The 18,276-nt window shown below is 41.3% G+C and overlaps 1 protein-coding gene across 6 annotated transcripts in view; it reads right to left on the bottom strand.

Annotated features, from left to right (window-relative positions):
* Window positions 1-4,597: 4,597 nt before the first annotated feature.
* CC2D2B (coiled-coil and C2 domain containing 2B) overlaps window positions 4,598-18,276 on the bottom strand; it is a 93,538-nt gene continuing 79,859 nt past the window's right edge. For 5 of the 6 annotated variants that reach the window (XM_045438353.1, XM_045438356.1, XM_045438355.1 and 2 more), the window contains 6 exons: window positions 16,642-16,755; window positions 14,407-14,541; window positions 13,906-14,028; window positions 9,015-9,073; window positions 7,166-7,343; window positions 4,598-4,847 (listed from right to left, as the gene is read on the bottom strand). In XM_045438353.1, coding sequence (XP_045294309.1) covers window positions 4,659-4,847; window positions 7,166-7,343; window positions 9,015-9,073; window positions 13,906-14,028; window positions 14,407-14,541; window positions 16,642-16,755 — 798 coding nt within the window. In that variant the 3' untranslated portion in view covers window positions 4,598-4,658. Of the gene's footprint in view, window positions 4,848-7,165; window positions 7,344-8,885; window positions 8,952-9,014; window positions 9,074-13,905; window positions 14,029-14,406; window positions 14,542-16,641; window positions 16,756-18,276 lie in introns of those variants that run through there. The other variant, XM_045438357.1, reaches the window with a different exon arrangement.

The raw sequence follows: 18,276 nt of genomic DNA, 5'->3' as shown, positions 1-18,276 counted from the left end.
AGAATATGGTCCCATTTTTATAAAACAGGAACATATACATACACACGTATATATGTCCATATGTGTATTTGAGAATGATGGTAAGTGGAAGGATGCATACTTTGTTACTAAGCAGGTGAGCAGGGTGAATAATGCGGATGGAGGAAAGGGGAGGGGAGAACAATGGAACAGAGACCTAAGCAAAATAAAAAAAAGGCTGTACTTAAAAAATATGATCACATTTATGCACTTGTAATGAATATCTGTAAAAATAACTTTTGAAATAATCTCAAATATAAAAGAGAAAAATATTTTATTCAGTTACTTAACACCTTTTGATGATTTGCTATTGTACTTCAAATACAGTATAAATTCCTTACCATGACTTCTGTGATCTGATCTTTGACCACCTCTCCAACATTATGTGCCTCTACTGTCCCCTCCCTATGTAAGTCTCTTTCTGGACACAAGGACTTTGCAATTGCAGTTTCCTCTGCCTGATATGCTTTTTCTTTCTTTTTTTTTTTTTTTTTTTTTGCCTGATATACTTTTGATATAGGTTTTGCATGACTGGCTTCCTTTCCACAAATGCCTACCCAATAAGCCACCCTCCCCTTCCTCCTCACCAACAGGACACTGATTTTATTGGGACAGCAATATCTCATTTAAAATATTTGACCTCCCAGCTTCCACTGTATCACTAGGAGTGATACAATTCTGGTCACTGGGATATAAGTGGAAGTTACTAGGCATGGCCTCCTGGGAAGCATTTTATTTTATTTAAAAAAAAATTTTTTTTCAACGTTTGTTTATTTTTAGGACAGAGAGAGACAGAGCATGAACGGGGGAGGGGCAGAGAGAGAGGGAGACACAGAATTGGAAACAGGCTCCAGGCTCTTGAACCATCAGCCCAGAGCCCGACACAGGGCTCGAACTCACAGAGTGTGAGATTGTGACCTGGCTGAAGTCGGACACTTAACCGACTGCGCCACCCAGGCGCCCCTTTGTGGGAAGCATTTTAAAAGAGCTACACCAGCTGCATCCTTTAACTTTCCCTTCTCTTTCTGCGTTTTTTTGCCATGGAAATGGTTGTGAGGCTAAAGCAAAGGTTCTCAAGGTGTGGTCCTCAGATCAGCAGTCTCAGCATCACCTGGGAAACTTGTTATAATGACAAATTACCAGGCCCCAACCCACTGAATCAGAAATTCTGAGGGTAGGGCCCAGCTATCTTTGTCAACTACTGTTCAGGTGGGTCTTAAGCAAGTTTGAGAGCCACTGAGCTAGTGGACAGAAGCCTCCTTAGAGATGCCGAAAAGATGGATGAAGACTAGTACACCTGTGACATTACAGAGTCACTGCATGGACTTGGACTTCCTCCTTTGGGCTTGGCAGTTCTGTGAAAAAGTAATCCCTATTTGGTTACGAGGCTGCGGTTAGGTTTCTGTTCCATGCAACCAAATGAAATTCTAGTCGATAAATCATCTTCTAAATCTTGGCTGTAACATTGTCTCTTTAGAGAGGACTCCCTTGACTACTCTACTTATACCCTCCGTCCCCACCGAAGTCCTTCTCCATCAGGCCATCCTGCTTGCTTTCTTTATAGCACTCAGTACACACTGAAATTATCTAACTTACTTACTGTTTATTTGCTTATGGTCTGTTTCCTTGTAAGAATGTAACCTTCACAGGGGCAGGAACTTTGTCTTTTCACTGCTGTACTCAAGCACATACTGAAGTATCTGGTACATAATGGAGGCTCCATTATTATTTGTGGAATGATTTAAAGAACTTTAAAATTATGTTACATTTAAAATCACGTATTTTGAGGGCACCTGGGCGGCTCAGTCAGTTAAGTGTCCGACTTCCGCTCAAGTCATGATCTTGCAGTTTGTGAGTTCGAGCCCCTCATCGGGCTCTGTGCTGACAGCTCAGAGCCTGGAGCCTGCTTCAGATTCTGTGTCTTCCTCTCTCCCTGCCCCTCCTCCACTCACACTGTCTCTCTCTCTCTCTCTGTCTCTCTCAAAAATAAACATTAAAAATTTTTTTTAATATAAAAAAATAAAATCATGTATTTTTAAGTTAAAAATAGAACTACCCAGGGAGCCTGGGTGGCTCAGTTGGTTAAACCTCCAACTTTGGGTCAGGTCATGATTTTGCAGTTTGTGGTTTTGAGTCCCTTGTTGGGCTCTGGGCTGACAGCTCAGAGCCTGGAGCCTGCTCCAGATTCTGTGTCTCCCTCTTTGTTCCCACCCTCTCAAAAATAAATAAATATTTAAAAACAAAAAACTACCCTACAATCCAGCAACCACACTATTGGGTATTTACCCAAAGAATACAAAAATACAAATTCAAAGGGATACATGCACCCTGATGTTTATAGCAGCATTACTTATAATGGGCATGATACGAGAGCAGCTCAAGTTTCCATTGATTGATGAATGGATAAAGAAGATATGGTATATATATGCAATGGAATATTTATTATTCAGCCATAAAAAAAGAATGAAATCTTGCCCTTTGCAACTATACGGATGGAGCTAGACAGTATATTGCCGAGTGGAATAGGCCCGTCAGACAAAGACAAATATCATATGATTTCACTCATATGTGGAATTGAAGAAACAAAACAAATGAGCAATGCGGAGACAGTGAGAGAGAGAGAGAGAGAGAGACGAACCAAGAAACAGGTTCTTAACTATAGTGAACAAACTGATGGTTAGCAGAAGGGAGGTGGGTGCAGGAACGGGTTAAATAGGTGATAGGGATTAAGGACTGCACTTGACATGATGAGCAACAGGTGATATATGGAAGGGTTGAATCACTATATTGTACACCTGAAACTAATAATAAAGTACTGTATGTTAACTAACTGGAATTAAAATAAAAATTTAAAAATAAAATCACACGTTTTTAAAATAGACAAATGAAAAAATGGTTCATTACACAGTTTCAAAATTTTAGGGAAAAAATTTTAGTTGAGAAATCCATACACCTGCAAAAAAAAAAAAAAACATATGATACAGAAGGGTTCTCTATGCTTGCCTATGAACACTTTCTACCTAACTCTTAAGTGGCCTATCAGTTTGAAAACCATAAATGACTAACAAAATAGTTATGTAAATATTGAAGGTGCCACAGAAATGAACTGCGTGAGTTCAGTATTTTTTTTGTCAACATTGTCTTTCCATAGACATCATTTACTGCTAACCCAATCAATATGGTTGACTTGCTAATAACAAAACTTCATAGAACATTCAAATAAGAACAAAAATTCTGATCAGCTAGGGGATAGGTGATACACACACTTAGGTTTTAACCTTGGAGAAAAAGCATTCTCTTCACCCACATCTCTACTATTTTACTTAGGTAGTCACAAGTTTCGTCCAAGACTAACATCACTGCACATAAATGAGGTCTTCTCTGGCATCAGCCCATGCAGGTGCATTGCAGGACAGAATTCAGATTGAGGATTCCCTGGGGATGTATTTGGGGGGATCTCTGCTTGTGAGAGTGACCCAAGAAACTCCAGCTTGTGGGAGAGGTGAATTTTCATTCTCCTGTTTTTACCTCATACAAAAAAAAGCTTTCATCAACCTTTGGAAATCTGTACCTTTGGTTTTTTTTTTAGAGTAAGTAATTATGCAACATTTAAGTAAACTGTATAAATACTTTTCTCAGTGAAGCACAGAGCAACCAAATAGAAGAAAATACAGCCCTTCTGACTTAGATCCCTGTCCACTCTCTCTCAAGGCTCCTAGGATCTAGACAGGCCTCCTTGGAGTCACTGCTGGGCAAGGAAAGCAGCAGAAAAGTGCCAGAGGCAGAATGGCAGGCTCCTCACTGAGGAGAAAAGGAGCCCTGAGATTTGGTAAGACCATTTTCTCCCTTTCTCACAGAATCGGGAAAGCATGTTAGAGTTTCTTGGGAAGCCCTTCCAAATACTAGGAGCTGAAAGAACTTCAAGTCAGTAGCATGCCAAGTGAAAACATTTAGGAGGCCCCAGAAGCTGACCTCAGCCCTCAGCCCCACCTGGCAGATTTTTCTTTTACTCTTAACCAGTGAAATAATCTTTGGAGAGGCAATGACCTGGAGTTTGTACTTGAGTATGTTCTACCTGGAATTGCATCAGAACCCGCATCAAAAGTACCAGCCTCACTTTGGTAATGACAACATTCTATAAGGCGGGTTTTTCACTCTTAACAGGTCATCAGAATGATCTAGGGAGCTTGTTTAAAATAATGTGGGTTCTGGAGCTCCACTCCCAAAGGTTCCCATTCAGTAGGTCTTAGGGGGATGTGGGAATTTGCATTTTCAACAATGCTCTCCAGGTGATTCAGTTGAGCTGGTGTGAGGCCTACGATTTGAGTAATACTGGCTTAAAAGGTAGGGGCCAGAATTGCTTCTTTCCCATGATAAGACCCACTGTAGACAGTGACCGAAGGCCACCAGACTGACTGAAGTGTTTTCCTTGAAGAGGTCGGGAGGTCATCTAGACTCATTCTCAAAAGTTCAGGGAGTGGGTCTCCATGGTGCCTAACTCTATAAGAGAACCAAAAATCGGGCTCACATTTGGCTGGATTTGAAGATAAGTAGCAAAATCTAAAGTACCAGAAAAGTCTTGATTGCTTTGGGCGAGGGGCCCATAGCCTATATATTTTTTTTTTCCTTTTTCCTTCTTTTCACTCATGTCGAGCTAAGGAAGCCAAATAGACCCACACAGATAATACGTTGTTTGGGTATGGGTGAATGTATACAGCTAGAGCAAATTCTGTCTGGGGAAATTCAGAAGAGTGAATTCCAGTTTGATACACAGCGTCAATAATTGACTGCACATCAGTGTATGGCATCTGGATAGGAAATCCTGTGACCTAGACAAAAGACAGAATAACATGTAAACCCATGCTACAGGCATGTAGGCAATCAGGAATTACTGTATGCAAAAATATTACAGAAGCCTCAAAAAATGGTAGTCACAAAGTAATGTTATTTTCTAGGTGCTTACAATTGATGTGGGAAACAAAGGCAGAAGAAAATGGTAGATAGAATTATATTTCCTTATAACCTGCAGCCCATTGACAAACACTTGAGGCTGGCAGAGTAAAATGTTTCTCCAGGAACTCCCTGCTATCTTAATGTTAATGTTTGCTAGAGGGAAAAACAACCTTAGCTTGACAATAGCTAGGCCTCCAGTATCTCGTGAGTCTTCTTTAGCATATGAAAATCTCACTGGAAACTTCCCCTGGACTCTACCTCCCCCACTCCAGAGTATATAACCAGTCTCTCCTCCTGTTCCTGGGGCAGCTCTTTCTGCCCACCGGTCCTGTCCCCATGCTTTAAAAAATAACCTTTTTGCACCAAAGACATCTTCAAGAATTCTTTCTTGGCCGTTGCCTCTGGACCCCACAGACCCCACTATCACCCCCAAAACTTCATCAACTGTGTTCCAGGAACAGTACTAAATGCTTCACATACATACTTAATCCTCAAATAACCTTATGAGGTAGGTTCTACTATAATTCCCACTTTCCAGAGAGAGAGGAACAAAGCCAGATACCACAGCCCTCACACTTAACACTCCAAATACGTGCACCCTTTCTAGAATAGCAAACTGCCAATGGGAATATTACTTGGTCCTACAAATGAGGTATTTAAGTGAGCATTATGGAAGAATTTATTTAACACTGATTCAATTTATATTTATTAAGTGACAACTGTGTGACAGGATTAAAGGATTATGGTACATGGTCCTATGTAAAATTATCTATTTAATAAGATGCAGATAACAATCAGAAACCTCTTTCAAGTCTTAGATTGCTTACTTCAGGAGGCTTTTCTTGATCCTTAAATCTGTTCATGTGTTCTTCCCATGTGGTTGCAATAGGATGCTGTCCTTCCCTAACTTACTTCGTAAACTAGACTGCAATTACATGTTTTCTGGTCTGTCTCATTAGCCTGTAGTTTCCGTGAATGCACAAGATTGTATCTGTCTTGTTTACTGTCATAACCCCAGTGCCTAACACAAGGCCTGTCACATGTAATACAAATAATAATAAACATCTGCTGAACACTTGCTAAGTGCTGGGTGCTGTGGTAAGTAGCAGCTCATTTAATCCTCACCAGAACCACAAACCAGATTAACTATTTTTATCCCTGTTTATCTTGCCCAGTGGGGTGGAAAGTATAAAGGAGTTAGGTAACTTGGTCAAAACTAGTGATAAATGGTTGAACCAAGGTTTGAATCCAAACCACAAGATTAAGCTCAGGGTTATGATTATGTGTTACTAAGTAGACAATTTTACAAAGAAAGTACACGTTTTAAACCTTGGCTTATATTAACCTTGGTTTATATTGCTTTGCCTCTCTGTTTACCACTAATTCTGTTTTTTTAATGCAAATAAAAGCAACTTCCTCCCTATTCATGAATAAATAGCACCCACAGATCCCTCTTTGACAGCTTAAGTACTTAACTCCAGACAGATTCCTTCTTTTCTTCTCTCAGAGGTTTTCCCTAGAAAATGTCTCGTCTACGAGATGGTAGGGGGAAAGAATCTCATTCTTGGGAGGCTGGGGCTTTCAAAAACCCATTGGATCAATTCACAGGGCAGAGTCAGTGACAGGATGTCAAGAGCTGGTGGTAGGTAGGGGAAAAACAATATACCGAATGCCCACCATGTCTGTTTATAAACTTGTTGAGTTTGAGATACCTTTTAACCAACGAAGATGATGACAAATGTGTTGGGAAATATATAAGAAAGGAGGCCAGGAAAGAAGACCAGGCTGGATACAGAAATTTGGGAGTATTTTGCATGTGAAAGGTATCAAAGCTTGCCTGGAGTCCTCTTGCCCAGAACCAAGGACAGAGAATCTAGTCTATTACTACCATCCAGAGATCATTTTTCAATTTCTTATTTACAGGTGACTTTCTTTTGTTCATTTCTTTTTCCAAACTTTGTGGCTATATAAAATAAAACATATCAAGAAAATGTCATGCAGTGTGGTCATGGTAATAGTTGTTCAGTCTATTTGAAATTGTTTACTCTACAAATAAATGTATTTTAATGCCTTATCATCTGTTGTCTAGGATCAAGATAAAAAAGCATTTCAGGGATATTTAAGATTACTATTCCTTAGCAATTAACAACATAGATACAACAAATGTCATTAATGCACTAAATCATACACATACCCAATAAAATTGGAGTAGTCTTTCAAATTCACCCTCTTCTTCAGATAAAACAAAGCTTCCAGTGCCAAGTTCTAGCTTAGGAAGGATTTTTTGCAAAATGTAAGTACATTGTCGATTCCAGCGTGTTGGCTGTTTAGGTCGCCATTCCATCATTTTACATTTCAGAGTCCTCTCAATCCTAAAGTAAAAATGCAAAGGTTATTTTATGACAAATTACAATTCATGTAATAAACATGATAAGAGTGTTGTCACTTTATTCAAGTGCAAGAATATTTTTTTTAATTTTATTTAGGATGAACCAGACCTTCATGGCTAAGGATATCTACCATCATTCACATTAATCAAGTTGGGGAGAAGCAGGCACTTGCTTGGCTTGGGAAAGCAAGAAGCTTCCCAGGAGAGCCAATAGTTGGATCTCAAAGGCACATCTCTTTTCTGGTTACCTGTGTGTAGACAGCTGCCTACTGGGTGTGATGTGACAATGTCTACTGTCTGATCACTGGACTGACATCCCCATTCTCCAGGGCCCTCCTCTGTCATAAAATATTGTGTTTCCAAGAAACTGCATTTATGAAAGTTCAGATATCTGGTCTGGGTGATGTCAGCAGGGATGGATTTATTAGATTAGTTAATACAGCAAGCATGGTTGGAAGGAAATAAGGCACAGACTGATAAGTATGATGATCAATTTCCCCCGCTAGAATGTACACTCCATAATGGCAGAGATTTGTGCCTTTGTATTCAGCCCCTAGAACAGTGCCTGCTGGTAGATTATTCCAGGGACAGTGTACGTTGGTTGACGGGGCCCCCTTGAGAAGCCTCATCTTTACACAGAATCACTGTGTGCTTAAAAACAAAAAGCCACTGGGAATTTCCTCCCGGCTGAGTCTGTAGTGTGACTGAGTAGTTTTGGAGTTTGCAGAGTCCCAGAAGCGGCTAAGCATCAGAACTACTTGTAGGGCTTTATCAACATATTTCACCTTCAGGTATTGATTCAACAGGTCTGGTCTGGGGTCCTGGCATCTATTTTTTAAAATAGTTCTAGAAGTGATTCTGATGAAAACCAGAAGTTGGAATCATTTCTCTACTGCATTGCTTCCTTTTTTTGTTAAGAACTGGGGAAGAAGGAACGAAATAAGAGGTGGGAGTTGTGTACTAGTGAGAGAAGGGAGTGGCAATATTATTTGTTATGTTTTGTTTTGATTAGTTGGTAGGGGCTTATATGGCAGCCTGCTATGTCAGCATGAGTCACTGGAGACAGTAAGATCTAGAAGCTTCTGACACATTTGGAGTAGGAGCAAGCCCTGCTGTAAAGTTTGTGACTTTGACAAACTTGTTCAGCTTGACTGAACAACTCCTTGGGACGTGTGTGTGTGTGTGTGTGTGTGTGTGTGTGTGTGTGTGTGTTTGGGGAAGGGGGGAGTGCCGATGAGGGACAACATTGATGTTTCTACCACCCAACTTGGATGTTTTTTCCATACTCCAAGTGGTGGGCCATTTACCTTCATTTCCTTTCAAGAAGTATTAGTTACTGCATTATTGTTACCATAACTTCAACAGGTGTCTGTGTTGAGAACTTCCCAGCAGTAGCCCTACAATATTTTCCAGAGGCAACCACTTTTTAACTTAGATGGTCTTTTGTAAGGAGTGCCCTGGAATGGCAGAGGGACTGCTTTTTGATGCACGGACCAAAAGTCAATGACTCAGTGGAAGACACTACCATAACCTCCATCTCTTGCTTCTATTGCTGAATCTAAGAGGTATTTTGAGAGCCTGGGTTGGAGAACTGAAAGGAGCAAGAGATTAGGGAGAAAACGTAGTAATCGTAATATATAAATAAAGGTCATACCTGTTCTTTAGATCTTCTATCATGCTTTTATTAGTCTCACAATAAATTATTTCCTCAGGCTGAAACATATAGACAACTGAAAGTTATAAAAGATTCTAGGGAGACCACTTTGACATCACAGTCACCCCTGGAGTGCTAATTATAATGAGGGGAACCCAAACCACTTTCATGTGGCAAAAGCACTCCACCACAGAAGCACAAAGGTAAAACACAGATCACGGTGTTTCCTTTGATTTTAGTATTACTTCACCAGAGCGCGGGATGAGGAGTGGATTTACAAGGTATTTTTCCTGGGTAAGACAGGTCTGCTGGCCACATTCATTTATTCAAACAAACATTTGACATGCTTATTGGTTACACCAGAAAATCTTTGGCACCTGCACTAGTCTCGTCCACTTATTAACTGTGGCCTTGGTGAAGTCACTTAACTTCTCTGAGTCTCCGATACCACATCTTTAAGAGAGGGACAATAATAGTACTTACTTCCCTAGGGTCTTGTGAAGATTTTGATATAAAGTAATATATGCAAATCCTGGCACATATCGTTCAATAAAATCAGGTATTATTACTACTACTCTTTCATTTTTTGAAAAAATTTTTGAAAGAGAGAGAGAGAGAGAGAGAGAGAGAGGGCATGAGCAGGAGAGAGGGGCAGAGGCACAGAGAGAGAGAAAGAGAGACAGAATCCCAAGCAGGCTCCACACTCAGTGCAGAGCTCCACACAGGACTCAATCCCATGACCCTGGGATCATGACCTGAGCCAAACCAAGAGTCAGACGCGCAACCGACTGAACCAAATCAGGCACCCTACTACTCTTTTAACATGGTTTGTTATCTTCCTTCTTTGGTTGAATATCCTTTTCTTCCAGCTGGCAGGAGCCAGATCTTTGTGTGCATGTCCCTCCCTGCAGGGCTTACATGGACAAGACAGAGGGGCTGGGCTTGGGCATTTTTATTTTGAGCATTCCTGAACTGAGAAATAGAGGTAGCTGTAGAGATAGGGACATGGGCGGAAGGAGGCTTGTGCAATAAGAGGGCAACAGTTTTCAGACCTCTAGGAGCTAGAATATTTCAAGAGTGATTGAGAAGATTCAGTCTGTCAGGTGATGATCTAAGCCAGTGGTTCCAGAAGTGTGGCCCCTGGACCAACAACCTCACACCTGGGAACTTGTTAGAGATACAAATTCTCAGCCCCCATGTGGTACCCGCTGAATTAGAAACTCACAGGGCAAGGCCCAGCAATCTGCCAGGGTTCTGATGCCACCATGGATAGATTAGACAACAGTCCCAGGCACAGGGAGTTTCCCCACAACAGATTCCTCCAGGAGAGGGGAGACACTGGAAAAAGGAAACTATGAACTCCAATGTCATGTTGCAGGGCCACCAGCTGTCCCAGACAGCACAGGTAAACTGAATGCCTTTATTGCTGCCACCAACCACTGTGTAACCCTCCAAGGCCCCCACTCACCTCCCCGGCCCCTCCCTCCATCAGGTAACTAGTGGATTAGTTAGGCCACCTTCAGGCCTGAAAAAGAGGCCTGGGTTAATGTTAACTCGATAAGTTTATGAGGTGTTAGTCCACTTGCTTTCTTTGGCAAAGGCCCTTTCTTTCAGGGAATTCATATCTTTTAAAACTTCAAGAGGATCTCCCTGTTAACTTCATCTCTGAGTACTCACATGCTCATCTTACACACTCAAATTTGTGTTCACAATTGTGACAAAAAACAAGTGTTCACCACAGATAGTGGTTTATTTTGGGATGTGTGTTGCAAGACAGAAGATTAAGGGCCATTAATCTACAAGAAAGAATAGAGATACAAGTCAAATGCAATACTGGGTTTTATATTTATAGATTCGACATGACAAAAGGTTTTGTTTCCATACTTGGGCAGAGTGGCTTTTAAAAACTACAATTTTGATCACGGCAGCCCTTGCCTTAGTGATGTTAGCTTCTGACTGTCCTGAGGACAGGCGCCCATGTCCTTACCAGGACTTTGCTCACCCCTGAGCTTGTCTTGCTCACTCCCTGGCCACAGCCAAGCTGGCCTTTTAGCTCCTCGACAGACACCTGCCTGCACCTGCTGGTCGTCATGCCTGCTGTGTCCTCTCCTCTGCCGGGACTATTCTCTACTCTGACATTCCTCCAGGCCAGCTCCTGCTCACCTTCCTCACTCTGCTGGTCACTGCTTTTTACCCAGGAAGCCCCAAGAGCTGTCCTTCCCCTCAGGCCCTCTGCTGCACGCTCCCAAAAGCACACTCATTTCTTCTGTGATCGCATTTACCACTCTGTCCTGCAATTGCCTGCTCCCTTCTCTTTCTTCCTTGAGAACACAAGTCCTGGCAATACTGAGACACATGTTTTCCTTGTGGTACTGATGCCTTACATAGCGCAGGCACACAAGCAACATTTCACTGAAGCCCTAATAGAATGATTAACAGTAAACAAAAAAACCCTCATCTCTAAATATGTCACCTTGCTGCAGGAGGTGGCAATACATCAGTTGCAACTTTGGGATGGGAAAATCAAGGCATGGCCTGTGGATGCTAAAAATGTTGTTTGCTCTAGAGAGATGACTACACTTCCCCTTCTTTAAAATGACTTTACAACAGGAAATATGTATACATATATACGCATGCTTGCATCACACGGAGAATGTTTAGAAGGATGCACAAGTAACTACTAACAGTGTTTATTTCTTAGAGTGGGAAAGAGATGTTGAAAGGAAGAGACATTCTTTGTAGAGTTTGGTACTGTATGATCCCCTCTCTGTAACTTCCATGCATTCCTTCTGATTTTGTGAAATGGCTCAAATATATAGATGAGCATAGAGAACAAGGTAATGAAAATCCACCCATCATACCTACCACTTAGCTACATCTCACCTTTGCATTCTTGCATATTTGTTTTAGATTTTTTAAAAAGAAGTAAAACATTACAGACTTGAAGTACTTTGTATGTTGCTCCCTGACCTCATTCCTTTTTTTCGTCTCTCCAAAGGCCACCTTTAACCTAAATTTGGTATGTATCATTTCTAGGAATGCTTTTACACCATCAATATGTGTCTATATATACATAAACAGCACATCATTTTCAAACTTCATATAAGTGATTTTGTATTATGTGTCATTTCATATATTTTTCATTTTGCTTGACATTACTTTGTTTTATATTCATTCCTGTTGATACGCATAGCTCTAGATCAATGACTCTCAACCTCAGTTGCACATTGGAATCACCCGGGGAGCTTTAAATAACATGGGTGTGTATGTCCCACCCTCAGCGACTCTGATGTAATGGATGTACAGTCAAGTTGAGAACTAGTGTAAGTTGGTTCATACTTTTTTTTCTTCTGTTACGTAGAAGAAATCATACTATGAGTACTTCACAACTCATGTATTCTTTTTCTGGTTGATGAATTCTTTTCTCGTCTTTTTTTTTTTTTTTCCTATTTCAAGCAATTCTATAAAGAACACTGTTGTACTCGGCTGTCTTCCTGTGCATGCTCCTCTAGGATATATGCTGAGAAGATGAACTGGTGGATCAAAGGTTGAGCATCTTCAGCTTTATCAGATCTCGTCACACTGCTTTCCAGAGCACTTACAGCAATTTACCCTCCCACCACTTCTCCTCTTTGCCAGCACTTGGTATGATCACACTTAAATTTTTTTTTTTGCCAATCTTAACCATGTAAAGAGGTGCTTTGTTGTTTTAAATTGTATTTTCCTGATTGTGAGATTGAGCATTCAAGTTTCTGCTTCTATGAATTGTTTTCTGCCTATTTTTCTACTATATAGAATTGTTTTCTGCCTATATTTTCCACTATCTTCTTTTTTTTTTTTTTTCAACGTTTATTTATTTTTGGGACAGAGAGAGACAGAGCATGAACGGGGGAGGGTCAGAGAGAGAGAGGGAGACACAGAATCGGAAACAGGCTCCAGGCTCTGAGCCATCAGCCCAGAGCCCGACGCGGGGCTCGAACTCACGGACCACAAGATCGTGACCTGGCTAAAGTCGGACGCCTAACCGACTGCGCCACCCAGGTGCCCCACCACTATCTTCTTTTAACTTTCATTTCCTCTTGGCTCATAGCTCTTAGTTTATGGATTTTGTAATTGCCTGCACCTTGCCATGCCGGGGGCCTCGATCCAGAAACAGCCACTGAAGTGGAATTTGGGGTCCTTCACAAAGGGACGGCTGCGTGCACCACAGATCCACTGGCTGAGCCCCCTGGTAATTCTGTCGTTCTTGACCTCAGGTCTGTGCTTCCACCCCTGCCTCGGTTCTCCTGGCACTGGGTCTGCAGCTTTTCTTCTCCATCTTCTTTTGAGAGTAGTGACGCAGGGGGACCCGTCCCAATCCCTAGCTTCGAAAAGTGAGGCTGGCCCGGTTCCCTGGATTTCATGAACCGTTTTTAGACCTTGTTGCCGTCCTTCATTCAGCCCTACTCATTGCTAGTATTTCTGTCCTGTTTCTATCCATGAGATCATTGTCATGGTTTGGAGCCCAGGTAAACCTTTTCTTTTTCAATCTTTATATTTTATCATTACCATGGATGTGGAGCAGAGGGTTAGGTCAAGGTAAACTTACGACACCATCTTGACATTATATTTTCAGTTTTAGAATAAACATTTACATTTTTTCCCTTTAAAATCTACATTCACTTTGAAGATGATGCCTTCTTTTCAATTCTTCTTTTCTGCAAGTAGAGGAGTATGATAGGAGTAGCCCAAACTCAGGCTGGAAGGCAGAGAAAACTAGATTTTATTAGCATTGCCAAATCACTCAGTCTGCAATCAGCTATATAAACATAATGAGAGCTGGCACAACTGGTAAAGATTAGAACCGATGGTAACTTTCATACAGACACACCTGAGAAGAATTTAGTTTTACCTGTATGCTTTGTGCGTTTGTCCCTTGGAAATCTTTTGGAAGCAACTGTTTCCAGAAACTTTCTTTTGAATAGTCAAAATGTACAGCCATTGGTGTATTATTTTGTTGAATATTAAACCAGACCTATTAAAACATTAACATAAAATCGGTATAGGCACATGGGAGCACAAAGGCCCTACTGGTTAGGATGGAGAAAAAGTTTACAGCCCTACTACCCAGCGAAGGTAGAAGCCCAGGGAGGTTCTGAGGTAGGAGGTAGAGATTCCAAGGGCATGTGAACATTCGATTGATCTCTGGTTCTCAACCTTGGAGGCACTACAGAATCACCTGGGGAACTGTAGGGCTTGAAGAATCCCTGGCTCCATAACCCAGGGATTCTACTTGAACATCTGTATTTTCTTCAGAGTCCACATGGTTCTAATGTAGAGCCGGAGTAGAGGAGAACTGCCTGACTCTTGAGGATATTAACTCCAAATAAGACTTCTTTCCCCAGATACTTACATTTCCATCATCAAACAAACAGTCCACACTTTGTAAGGGACAAAATGGGTCAAACTGCTTATGACATTGCCCAGTTAATGGATTCCAAAGCAAATATTCATCAGTTTCTTGAGTTAATACATAAGCTACTTGCCCCTGTGTGAGGAAAAAGATGGTTAACGTCATTTTTGGCAGGTGGTTGATTCAACTCATTTTTGTATGTGGAAATTGTAATGTAAGTATATGATATCTTTGAGTTCTACAAGTGTTTTTGGGGGGAGTCTTCAAAGTCTTTTTGAAAAGGAAAAAAGCTAAAGCTCTAGAACTCCTCAGGCCCAGGCTAGCATGAGGATTCAAATGAGAGAACTTTTGAGCTGGTGCTGCCATGTGCAGCCCTGTAAGGTTTACCCTCACAGCAATGAAACATGTTGCTCTAGAAAAATCAGTATGTTTTGACAATTTCCCAACAGCTAGCACTGAAGTGTTTTTTTCTTAATTTTTCTTAACATGTTTATTCATTTTTTGAGAGACAGAGTGCGAGCGGGGGAGGGGCAGAGAGAGAGGGAGACAGAATCTGAAGCAGGCTCTGAGCTGTCAGCACAGAGCCCGATGCGGGGCTTGAACCCACGAACCACAAGATCATGACCCGAGCTGAAGGATGCTTATCCAACTGAGCCACCCAAGGTGCCACTGAAGTGTTTTAAGGTAGGGACACTTTGGTCTAATGCACACAAAAGCACTATATAGGCCAGCCCTGCTTTGAGTGGAATATACTTGGGGACTGAATTTAGGAAATGGACACTTGCCGAAGGCTCTGAAAAAGCCAAGTGAAGTTAAAAGGTCATTAAGTTAATTTTGAGCATTAGATCTGGCATTGGAGGCTAGAGAGAAAGTATACAGGGGACCATCTGAGGAATAAAAGTAGTCATTATGTTATTATTCTGTTCTTAACATACCTTTTTAAGTGCAAAGTTTTATTAGCAAAGAATAACAATTTCAGGTAATAATAAAGACTATTGAACACTTAATGGGAATATGTGCACCAGGCACCATGCTCAGCATTCACACTAAATTTTTCACTTGCATTCACTCCAAATTCTTTGAGGTAGGGGTGATCATTATGCTCATCTTTCAGATAGAGTCAGAGGTTGAAGGGCTTGTGTAGTGTAACCATATAGTCCTATTTATGGGGAAGATAACTGAGGTTCAGAAAAGTAAGTAAACAAGGCTGAGACTATACAGTTAGTAAATGGCATTGCTGGGTTTTCAACCGCTCTTTGACCCCCCAAACACATATTCTTAACACTGTGCCTGGTCTCTCCAAAGCTCTTGTTCTTTATCCCTGTGCTTGGCTTCTTTTCAGGAAGGGGGAGGCTTTGCCTCAACCACAGAGCTGAGGTGAAACACACAGCCGAAGTACCTACCACCCATGGTGTTGACTCGCAGGCATAAATGCAAATATTTTTTGAAATACTGTTGACTGTTTACTGCCATCTAGTGGCACTTAAACCTACACAGGGGGATCGTGGGGGAAATTAACCACTAGCTTTTAGCCTGCTAAAAGAAATAATAAGCCATGCCAAGGAAACATAGAGAAATAAGTGATCACAACACAAAGTCTAAAACGAGACTGGAAATCTTGACCCTCATCAAGATATTCGTGGTAGAAATAGAAACAGTCCAAAGGAAGATAGTGTTCTGGAGGTATGAATGCAGGAGTATATAATTAAGGTGTAAAAATGTCAGTAGGTAAATTCAAATTGCAGGCCCACTTCTTGTATGACTAAAAAACGAGAAATGAAGAATAAGGAGAAGTATTTCTTAAGGATCTTTAAATATAGTATTAGAAAATTATAAAGATGATAGTAGTGGTGATGGTTAATAACTCCTACAACCATCACTATAACTGTTAGACCACCACCACCACCACCAAGTGGTGACTATTGAGTTTTCACCATGGACCAAGGTGCTATTCTCAGTGCCACACAGTCACTATGTAATTTAACATTTTAGTAACCCCATGAAGTAGCACTATTAGTAGTACAGTTTTACAAAGAAAAGAAAGGAAAGCCTTTCTTTACACTGTGGTCATTTGGATGAACCGACATTATCCTCTTAACTAAATCATTGGTTGCCCATGAAATTCCCCAATTAGCTTGTGAAAAGAAGGAAAATTGGGATTGAGGTCTTTTAAACTTACAGCTGAAAGTTGATTAGTTTTGTTTACACTATGTAAATATTAACACCAGCACTTACTTCCAACATTGAAGTCCCCAGGACGACTAAAGCTTTCTTTCCAAAATACAGAAAGAAATTACAGAGCAGTATGGCATGCTCTTCCTTATTCCCAATAGCCAAACTGATGCAGCGCTAAGGCAAAAGAAAAGCAACAAGGCCAGAAGAAAATGGAAGAGAAAGATAAGCAATGCAAGCATCCAACAGACTTGGGGCCCCTCTCCTCCCTCCAGCTTCAAACACACATATTTTTGCCAGGTCGCTGGGATGACTGACTGCAAAGCTGCAAGGTCTGGTACCTTCTGCCTTTGAAAACACTGGTGAGATCACTAGTTTGGAATATAGGGGTCACTCTACTGTGGGGCAATTAATGTGGATACTGTGCAAGTGACCAAACAGTTTATCATCCAATCTAGAACGTTTCTGTTAAGGACAAATATTAAACTGCCCTGGGCAAACAGGGACATATGGACTGATATTCTAAGAAAACCTCATGTGATAGGAAATCCCATAGAGTTTTTAGGGGAAAGGATCTTTTGGTCAATGGAGCTATACACTGTCATGTACCAATATAGTGCTCTCAAGTCACCGAGAGGAAGAGATTGGAGTTGAAGCCCAGTCAGGGAGATGATTGAAACATCTTCAACTAAAAAAGCTGGACAGTTGGGGCTGGGTGTAGTCAAATATAGGGTGCCTAGGAAAACAGTTGTTGCAAGAGAGTAAAAGCACGACAGAGGTGGCAGACTGGTGGTCTATGACCTAGTTCTACTCTAAAGGTGTGTTTTTTGTTTGGCCCTGGAATGTTTTTTAAAATTGGGAGAGCTCATATAAAACTCTGCATTTCCGGCTTCCCTTGAAAAAATCAGAAGATTTAACAACATAAACGGGCCCAAATGTTCATACAGCAAGTCTGTTGTTGTTGAATAGCAGCTGCAACATTTAGACAGGACGCATGCCTTCCAGTTCAGTACAGTCCTCTGTAAAGGGCTGTAGTGGCCAGGGAGGTGGGGGATGTGGGACCTCAGGAAGTGACTATTTACCATTCTGTATGAAAGCATTTCAGTGTTTTAATAACTGATATGGTCACATCTGTTCACACTGGCAGAACATGGTGGTGAGGGATGGAGTTTAGGGAGGATGGAAACATGGCTCCTCTCAAAGAAAAGTGTGAACAGAAGAGTGAAGGGCAGAGTATGAGTGGTCTTCATTGTCAGGCCAAGGAGGTTGCCCTGACTGGATTTCATAAGAGGAGGAGAGAACAGGTGAGAACAGGTAACTAACATACGGAGTTCCAGATGCCTGCATATATGTTATCCTTTCAAAACCTCTGTATGACACAGATGAGGAAGTCGAGGTCCAAGGAAGCTAAATGATCTATCTTAGGTCCCAAAGCTCTTAAGTGGTTGAAGTGGGATTTGAACCAAGGTTTGTTTTTCTCCACAGACTGTGTGTTAGGAAGGAGAAAATAACACTTGTCCTGTGACAGTCTAATAGTCATATATCATGGGCATCCCATGGCCAAAGAGTTCATGTCAGTGGGAAGACATTAGCCAAGAGGAATCCCATACTTGTAATAACCTCTCGGTAATGGGTATTGTTTGGATTGGTGGTTGGGGGTGGGGAGGGACTCGAGAGTACTAGTATTTGCCTGAATGG

This window comes from Leopardus geoffroyi, chromosome D2 (assembly GCF_018350155.1).
Source record: "Leopardus geoffroyi isolate Oge1 chromosome D2, O.geoffroyi_Oge1_pat1.0, whole genome shotgun sequence".
NCBI lineage: Eukaryota > Metazoa > Chordata > Mammalia > Carnivora > Felidae > Leopardus > Leopardus geoffroyi.
The sequence above is the reverse complement of the archived record's forward strand: the minus strand, read 5'-3'. Positions and strand labels throughout refer to the sequence as shown.